Source organism: Ostrinia furnacalis, unplaced genomic scaffold, assembly GCF_004193835.3.
Source record: "Ostrinia furnacalis isolate ACB-3 unplaced genomic scaffold, ASM419383v2 OfSCF5357, whole genome shotgun sequence".
In the NCBI taxonomy this organism is placed as follows: Eukaryota; Metazoa; Arthropoda; class Insecta; order Lepidoptera; family Crambidae; genus Ostrinia; species Ostrinia furnacalis.
In genome coordinates, this window is record NW_021135596.1 from 259600 (window position 1) to 269714 (window position 10115).

Here is a 10115-nt window from a genome sequence, read left to right on the forward strand (position 1 = left end):
AGTGATGTTAAACTATTTCTTGTCAAATAAACGATTTCAGTGATCGTTGACGTATTGTTTTTATCACCTTCCTTCCCTTTCAAATAATATTTTACTTAAGAATTTTATGATATCTACTTACGAAAATTCATTTCATTTGTTTTGGTAGGTACACACTTTTTATGTTAGGTACCCTTCCGCTTCCACTACTTAGGATGAGTTGCACCACCTAACTTTGACCGTAACTATAACGATAACCGGTGTATTTTTTATGGAGTTGGAAAGATTTTTGACGTTTGTCAAAGTTAAAGTAAGATGGTGCAACACAGCCTTACTATTATACTTGACGTCAAAGCTGAAAACTTACATACGTAACATAAAAAAGTTTTCAGTACAAGGAAAGAATACAATTCTGCCGTCTATAAGCTAAAAGGCCGCTAAATGACAAAATCTAATTTTGAGCTAGAGCAGAAAAAAGCGGCAAAATTTTCAAACCGCTGCTGCTCAGTATCTATAAACANTTGGTGGCTACTACTGCTACTACTGCCATCTACAAAATTTGCAAAACTAGTGAACTTTTAGATAGTAGATTTGCTAATAGTTTAGACCACTAGATGGCGTTGACCATAGTACCTAGTTCTTAATATAAAAGATAGATAGCACTGACCACAGTACCTAGTTTTTAATGTAAAAGATAGATGGCGCTGACCATAGTACCTAGTTTATGTTATAAAAGATAGATGGCACTGACCACCGTACCTAGTTCATACTATAAAAGATAGATGGCGCTATAAGGAAGCATTTACGAAGACAGTTCTAAGACAAAACGAAAATCACTTGGTTCAAACTTTAGATACTAGATGGCGTGAAATGAGATTCTTAAGATCACGTGCATTTACGAAAGTCGTATTAATAATGAACATTCTACTACAAAAGTTTGTTTCTCTGGGTTTAGTGACATTTTAATAAAGAAAAAGAATACTTGTTTCAAAACCGCATGGATTGCGCTTTTGGCCAGCAGTGCCAGTGAGCAGTTCCTTCAGCCGGATATTCTAAATTCTGAATAGATGTTTTGACTATCTTCGTAAACTGGACCAAATGTCATTGATGTCATTCTCATAGAAATAATTATTTTGGATGACTTGTTTTGGTATTAAAAATCGAGAAAAGTTTCATTATAAGCACGAATAATAAAGCTGTTGTTACTATGTTTGTTGTTTTACTAAGCAAACTTTTCGGAAATTTATAATGAGGCATTAGCAACAAGGTAACGTATTTTTTTCTTTACATTTATAGGTTATGTATACCTATTTTCTTTTCAAAGCAGTTCAGTTCTCATTTTCTCTCTTTTCCAGAGAATAAAATGGCTCAAGGTAACGTTCAAGACAGGATATTGGAATACGAGAGATTCATAAACGATGTTTTGAAACAAGATTTGCGGGGAGTGGAATCACAACTTGTCGCAAATAACGCTGAAATCGCCGATCTTCTTCAACAAAAACACACATTGAAAGTGGTAGCAGACAAAAGTATGCATCCTAATGGATTCAAGACTCAAGTGAACTTAGGTTGTAACTTTTTTATGGAAGCTTCTGTGCCAGATACATCAGAACTGCTTGTGAATATAGGATTGAATCATTACCTACAATTTAGCTTAGAAGAAGCAAATAAATATTTAGATGTAAGAATAAAGGCATTTGAGAAACAAGGGGAAACGATACAGAACAAAGCAGCGGAGATAAAGGCCCATATAAAATTAATGTTGTTCGGGATAGCTGAACTGCAGGATAAAGGCTTGAAGAAAAAGACCGATACAACTTAGGTTTAAGGTAAATATTGTTGTACATGCATCTGGAATGTTAAAAAGTTGATTAAAAATCAGAAAAATAAATGAATTGTCCAATGAAATGATATTTTATTATTATTAATGAATGTGTGAATTTTACATTGTAGTTTTTTTACTCTTTGTAACATTATGTCAACATCTACAATAGAAAGTTCACATATTAATTAAATAGCAGTAGATTAGTATTGGGTTAAAGGTGGTCTCAAGCAGTTAATTCTTTATTTTCTTCTTTACCCGGGCATCTTACAAAAATGAATCGAGTGACGAATGCCAGAAAAAACTGGAAAAGATAATATTGCCTTATTCAAAAAGACAAACTCATTTTGATTGGCCATATTTTGATCTTGCATACTTTCTTGGATGGATCTTCCTATTTCTTATGGATTAAAATATCTGTCTCTGATACCACCTTGTGTACTGTAGTTAAGTAGATAGATTATTATTATCATTAGTTTGTGATCAACAAAGGTGGAGGTGATGTAGGATGAAGGTAACTCCTTGCTAGAAATACTGGAAGTTGTTACCACTTTTTTATTAAATAAGAATTTGAGAACATTTTAAATATGCTTAAGTTCTGAACCATGATATTGTCATCTTAATTTAAGTGATATTATAACAATGAATTACTTCATGATTCAATTAATCATTAAAAACATTGATTTACAATTAGGTAGGTAGGTAATTAATTATCACAAATTAATTTTGTCATTACCATGTTGTAAGGTACTTAGTGCCTTTTCACAAACTCACAAGGAAAATTATGTTTCAGATTTTTAAGGGGTCATCCATAAAGTACGTCACACGTAAAGAGGGGGGGAGGGGGTCGACAAAGTGTGACATGGTGTGACAAGGGGTGGGAGGGGTCCTAAGTTTCGTGACATCACATTTCAAAATCTAATATATCTAGAGGTACTAATCGCGTAATTTGAAATATACCTAAATTATACTAAAAAATACCCCCACCACTTAAGCACAACTCCGTCGAAGTCGAAAACCTAGGAGAGTTAATGGGCAACCAATGAAGACATTAAATCAATAAAATCTTTTGTAGGAATTATTTCAGATTTAAAATCTAATTCTACTGGCCTATAATGCTGCCAAAAGCACCGTACCTCGCGCGTGATTTTATTGTTTCTATTTTTTTTGTTAATTTAATAATTTTTCGATGTGAAATTGCAAAACATGTGACGTCACACTACGGAGGGGGGGTCTTAGAAATGTGACCACCTGTGACAAGGACGGGGGAGGGGTCAAAAAATCATGAAATTCGTGTGACGTACTTTATGGATGGCCCCTAACATGCATTAGAAAATGTCTTACCTAATAAAAATTTATAAAACATTAAAAAGAGTCCGAACCAAAGCTATTAATAATTTTGATAATGTAAGCTTTTGCTCACCACTTCGCCTGCGTGAAATTAAATCGTTGTTATTATGATGTAATAAACAATAATACTGTACAGTTTCATCAAAATTCGTTCAGTAGTTTTTGAACTTTAAAAAAAAATAAAACCGACTTCAAATGCGTGAACACAAAAAAAACTAAAAATTAAAAAATATTGCGTATAAAAAAGTTCATCCCCAATTTTCCACCCTTGTGGGTGAAATATTTTCTTCAAATTCGCATGAAACCACCCTTTTGATAATACCTATTCAACAAAAAAATAATCGTTCAAATTGATTTATAATCGGCGGAGATATTGCGTATAAAAAAGTTCATCCCCAATTTTCCACCCTTGGGGGTTGTTTTTTCTATTATTAAATTTAAATGGGACCACCCTTGAGGTATTACCTATACGCCGAAAAAAGATTTGTTCAAATCGGTTCATAATTGGCGGAGTTATCGCGTAACAAACATAGAAAAAAAAAACATACGGGTCGAATTGAGAACCTCCTCCTTTTTTGAAGTCGGTTGAAAAGAGAAGTTCTCAAGTGACCGAGGACTACGTATTGGTTTAGTATTTCTAAGTTGGCACACTACAAGCTTCATGGCGTTCCAACGGGGATTAAGTTTTATGTGAGCCGATCCCGGCGGCACTGCAATGCCGGGCCGACCCGTGAGAGGAGTGGAGCGAGCCCCGAACATCCTCTCAAAGGACAAAAATCAGTTTAATATACTGGTCCCTCAGTGAGGGAACTTTCAGATATTAAGCTGAAAAGAACAGATACTACACTTTGATCTTAGCCAAAAGGCCGAGAAGCGATGTCGAAACTGGGCGACCCGAGGGAGGTCTTTATAGGAAAAAAAATCTGGACACCGCGGTACAGAATTTAGCTTCTCGATGTGCAGTGACATCTTGGTGTAGACAGCTGTGACAGCTGCTATTGTGCACCGAGCACGTTGGGTTTGCTTTTCAACGGAGCCCTAGCGCACTCTGTCGGCGTCCATGAGAACTACTTGAGTAGTTTAGTTACCTGCTGTGGCCGTTTAGTTTTAGTTCCACATAAACGACTGTATTATTTGTACTGGAAAAATTACTAAAAAAGATAGTGACTATGGTATTTCAATAATAATATCTTTTATCTCCTTTTAACCCTTTGCGAGAAAAGATAGCCTTCCATAGCAAAATTCGTCAAAATTGGTTTAGCTGTTTAAGCGACAGACAGTCATTGATAATACAGACTAAAGTCATTGACTAAAGTATTTTTTTTTTGCATTTTTATTAATATTTCAGTTGAGTTCATTAATAAGTACTTTTGTTTGAACTTAATTGATGTCGCCAGTTATTAACCCACCAGATAAGTTCTAGTGCATACTTGACGGTCTTTTCTGGATATCTCACTTTGCAAAAATCACCCTTACAAGCTTGAGTGGTTAAGCGGCAACTAATATAATCTGAAGAGTCCATACAAAATTCAATTAGGTCTTCAAGACCGCAATCGACTCAAATCCTGCTGCTCTCAGCTGATAAATTAGGGTTAATTTTAATTAATTTGAATATTTGTCAGCCCCAAGGGTGCCCAAGGTGGGAGACAGGAGCCGTTTGGAAGGAGCTTGCATGAAATTAGCATTTGGGGTTAAAATGAGCCGTGCTTACCAATGAATGAGTATTGCGTATGAGTCTGCTTACTCGAGCAAAATATTAGATGCATGGACTGCAGGTTTTTATTGTTCAATGCCATTAAATTGGTAGGAAGACGAACTTAGAGACATAAAACTTCCTCAGCCAGTTATCCTGTATTGCTGTTTTGCTACAAACAGTAACTTCGGTTTATACTGTGGTATTGTGTAGGTTTACTTCCTAGCTACCGTGAAAATGTTCAAAAAACATCCGATATTTATTTTAGTTTTCCAAAAGACTTGACTACTTTATCTGACAACTTACCCACGATAGAAGAATATGTTTAGAAAAATAAATTAGATCTATCTTTTATGGCTAATCAAACGGTTCAAAATGACCGCGAAAGACAAGAAAAAAAAACGGTGTAAAATGTTCATTGCACAGTGTTTCGCAGACCGGCTGAAAGCAGTCCAACTGTCTGCACGTAAAAAATATTTTTTACCTCGCATTTGAGATCCTTTATCTCTATCTCAGACTAATAAAATATGTATTACGGGACACTTCGCATGTACCTACTTGGAATTTTATATTTTGCTAGTCTACCTAGCATCAGCTTTCTTAGAGCGATATGGTCATGGGTTCCTGGAGACAACGCGAACTTAGTACGAGTTACCCTCTAGTCTACGAGGGTCAGTCATGATGAGTTGTAGTTTCTTTCTGGGACACCATGAATGGAGTTCAAGGCGTCCCAGTGGTGGACTTATTTAAGTTTTATGTGGGCCGATCCCGGCGGCACTGCAATGCCGGGCCGACCCGTGAGAGGAGTGGAGCGAGCCCCGAACATCCTCTCAAAGGACAAAAATCAGTTTAATATACTGGTCCCTCAGTGAGGGAACTTTCAGATATTAAGCTGAAAAGAACAGATACTACACTTTGATCTTAGCCAAAAGGCCGAGAAGCGATGTCGAAACTGGGCGACCCGAGGGAGGTCATGAAAGGAAAAAAAATCTGGACACCGCGGGCTAAAATATTGCTCCGGAATCGAGTGTGCCATCTGTTTCTCCAAGTGTGACTCACTGAAGCAAGCGGTCGCTAAGTTTGGTTTGTGATGCTTTGTGTTGTGAATGCTATTTCTGGCACGACTTCAGCGCCCTCTATTGAAACTCATTGTGATTGTGTGTGTAGTTAGTAGTAGTATTTAGTGCATGATATTTTCGCAGTGGAGAAGTGGTCCTTCAACATTACCTATTTTATTTAAAAAAATAATATTGTAATTAAATCGGCTTGTGGAATTTGGTTGCTAAACAATAAAATGTGTTGCTTGTTATTTCTATTTGCCGAAAACAATCTTAAGTAATTTTACATATTACCTACTTTTATTTTATTTTTTAAATTTATTTTTGCATTATTTATTTGGTGAACAAATCGTTGCCTATTTTTTTAATACAACAAAACAATTTAAAAATCCAAAAATATAAGTAATCCGAGTCCAACAAACCAGAGAAAAAAAAACAGAAGAGAGTTTTAAACTTCTATGGCGCTTGATCACATAATAATAATAAGTATCATCATCATCATCATCATGTCAGCCATAGGACGTCCACTGCTGAACATAGGCCTCCCCTAATGCTTTCCACATTGATCGATTGGTAGCGGCCTGCATCCAGCGCTTCCCTGCTACCTTCACGATGTCGTCGGTCCACCTTGTAGGTGGACGTCCCACGCTGCGCCTTCCGGTACGCGCTTGATCACATAATAATAATAAGTACTGGCTTGATACACGAATCGTTAGATTTTTTTCATGTCACAGCAAAGGCTTCGAAAATGAGGGTTGCAACGAATTGGTTTAATTTAAAATTATTAAGTTGGCTCAATTATTAATTTGGTTGTGCTTAATGTCGACATAGATGGGACTGTAAGGGCATATAAATAAAAGACAGAATTCAAATAAAAGCTTAGCTTTATTACTCGTTATATTCACGAAGAAACATCCCTCACTGGTATCAACAAGTCTCCATGCTGACATTGCTAGTAGAGATACAACTTATGTTTCACCGTATTTCAAATACTCAATCGATTAATTTTGATAATTTTGAACAACAGATTTTAGAACCGCCAATATTATACGAACGCAATTTGCACGATCCACGGCCTCGCGGCCTCGGGATCTCAATTTTGATACAATTTTAACTTCCACAATATTAACTCCACTTTATGTCTAATACACCAACAGTGGTTAGATCCTAACATTCACGGACAAAGACACACGCTCGTAAATTATAAGCATTATGACAATGTGATATTATATTAATGTATAAGTATTGTTGTAGTATTAAGAACCGTAATAATTAATGCGTATTAGGTTAGGTTTAGTTTCGTGACATTAGGTATGACTTGCCTGAGGCCCACAGATTACAATAGTGACCCACTAGTAGCCATTCTAAGACAAATACCGAGGAATCGTTTACAATTTTTCGCTTTTTCACCTTAAACTTTCTTTTAAATTTATCTTTTTTACATCCAGAACCATATAAACATCTTTGAGTTATTTATATATTTTTTTATCTATATAAACAGCGACCGCTCCGCCGTCCTGCACCCGCGCCTCTCAACTTTTTATTTACAAATGGTTAATGCTCCTAAACGTTTAATATCCGATACTATTCTTAAAATTAAATACAAAAAACGCATGACATTCTAAATTTACCTAATGTCTTCTCTTGTCATTGCTATAATTTACGAAATTTTGACCTTTACACCAACTTTAGAAATATTCAATACAAAAATACTCTTTTTGAATAAAATTTTATACACGAGTCATTATATCGTAGGCGGGGCGGGGGGCGGCGGCGCGGGCGCTTCGAAAGAAAAGCTTTGAGCCTCGTAAACCTTAACATCATGAAATTTGTACTAAATATATCGTAACAAGCGGACGCGGGCTCCTTATCACTTAGCCGAAATGCGAGGATACCGAAACGACGCCTAAACACTAGTCAAATTTAAATTTCAACCTTCGCCATTCCTCCCAGCGTGGAAGCTGCACAGTGGAACGCGCCCCCTTGCAGTGGGAGAAATGACAAAAATTACACCCTAAAATAATTTCGTTTATTTTTCAAAATTTTGTCACTAATTTTTATCACTGGTGTCCGCATCCGCTAGTCGTAGTTTACAAATATATTAAACGAACAGCTACGAACGTAGCTCGCAAAACAAATTTAACTAAACACAAATACACAAAGTATTAAAAAGAACGTGTATCGCTGTTACGAATGAAGACCACAAGGATATTATAAAAATTAATACAATTACTTTCGAATACAAAATTATGAACGCTTTTCTTTTGATCGCTTGGGACTACTTATTGTTTCACTTGACAATGTTATCCAAACAATGGGCGTTCGAGTTCATCTTACTTAATTATCATTAAGCGTCGGCAGTATTTGTATTAAGACATCCTAATAGTATATCCGTGCTCAGTTTTGTCAGTTAATATAATCACACATTATAAACGAATGATACTTATTTCATAACTACCTAAATTTCAGCATTTCCCTTAATGAATTTTTCTCACGTATAGAAAAGTTGATACAGCTATTTGGTACACCTAAATGTTTTCTAACTTCCAAAAATGAAATGCTACATACAATAGAGTCTATTACAATTTCGAAAATTTAGGAACCATAATACCCAAACGTGAAACCAAATATTCTACATATATTGTTTTTTTTATTTATAATTAATTTTGAAAATAATTACATATGTATTTATTTCATTTTACATTGATAATCCAAACATTTCGTAGACGGATTCGAAAATACTAAAAATGTAAAGCAAAAACATTAGATACAATTTTTGAACACAAATAAACTATCATCTAAATACAAATTTTCAAACAATAAGAACTGACGTAGCCGAAAGGGCAATTTCAATAAATCTACATACATATTAATACATACAAACATGAGCTTTAAAGTCAACACCGAATTTTGTACTTTTTCTGTGGGTTAGCCCCCATGATCACTGTGGACTAAATACTTCGATGTTTCAAACTCGAGTCTTTATATTAATTTAGAAAAATTGTCAACCCATAACTTACAAAACTTCAATTGCGAATGGTTTCAAATCGGCACGATCGCATTTATATCCATTGTGGTCTTGTAGCGGCTGTTGCACAGTGAATCACTCAAGTATAAAATCCGGACTAAAAATTACATAATCAAACATCATTTAAAGTACAAAATGTCTCTTAACACTTTCTTAATCTTGCCAGAAAATATAGTCAAAACATTAACGGCTCCAAGTATCTGCAAATTACGGCATGTCGGTTGAATACTGATGATGAAAAATCAATACATTTCTATTGTAATATGTGTTGTGTAGCCTGCATTAACACTTCTATTAGATATGAAGAAATCTATGGAGAGATCGGAATAACGGATACATTACTTACTATACAAGGAATAAAGTACATGGTGGTTGTCAGTTTAGAGCTAAAAAGTGGGATTCAGTGCTCTCTCGGTGCATACCTTAGTTCCTTAACAAATCTAATCATTGTGTCGCTAACTGTTGTCCATATCTTACTGTAAATGTAATCAATTCCATTCCTCAATTCAAATGTTAGTTTAATCCACGCTGGAATGGTTAGAGACACAATTATCATTATAGTATGTACAGCGAAACTTCTTAGCTCTAAAGTGTCATATGGTACGGATAAAACAAATAACATTAACAAAACACAATCGTAACGTAACATGGAACGATGCTCGATCTTGAATAACCCCTGCGGCGACTGCTCACTTGCGTACTCACCTACCGTCGCGAACGAGGAAACTTAACCCGGGCTATTGCTGTGATTGTGTGGCTGGTCGTGGGACGGCTCCGGGCACACTCGGAACTAGTTCCAAACTGCACCCAAAAGCCGACAGGAAAAATTTAGAACATAAAACCGTTTGATCGAAAAGGGGGAGGCTGCGTGTATTCTATGTGTCGATGTCTGAGAAAAAAGTTCCGTATCTCTCTTTCTCACCTAACCTGAACGCTATTCTAAGCATACCAGTCGACGCCTGGTCCATCCTAAACTGAGGTACCCTTATATTTATCGTAATAGATCAAATGGTTACAAATGAAACGATAACAAACGTGTAATATCAAATGAAAAATGCTTACACTTGCTTAGCTAGGACCGGCCGTCCGCCCTGCGCGGGTACATACTCTTAACTGAGGATGGCTTAATATTTTTACAATTCCGCAAATTAATTCTAAATATTCCATTGTCTATTGTTCCTTAAC

At 35.8% G+C, this 10115-nt stretch overlaps 1 protein-coding gene and 2 non-coding genes across 3 annotated transcripts; 1 reads left to right on the forward strand and 2 right to left on the reverse strand.

The window, feature by feature from the left end:
- The first annotated feature begins 991 nt into the window (after positions 1-991).
- On the forward strand, positions 992-1887 carry Uxt (Uxt prefoldin-like subunit). Its single transcript, XM_028315894.1, has 2 exons — positions 992-1246; positions 1335-1887. The coding sequence occupies exon 2, from the start codon at positions 1343-1345 to the stop codon at positions 1799-1801; it is 459 nt and encodes a 152-aa protein (XP_028171695.1). The 5' UTR covers positions 992-1246; positions 1335-1342; the 3' UTR covers positions 1802-1887.
- A 1949-nt stretch (positions 1888-3836) lies between these two features.
- Positions 3837-4029, reverse strand: LOC114361002 (U2 spliceosomal RNA). Its single transcript, XR_003656561.1, has one exon. It is a non-coding gene; the product is annotated as a U2 spliceosomal RNA (small nuclear RNA).
- A 1567-nt stretch (positions 4030-5596) lies between these two features.
- On the reverse strand, positions 5597-5789 carry LOC114361001 (U2 spliceosomal RNA). The gene has a single exon (XR_003656560.1). It is a non-coding gene; the product is annotated as a U2 spliceosomal RNA (small nuclear RNA).
- Between the last annotated feature and the right edge of the window lie 4326 nt (positions 5790-10115).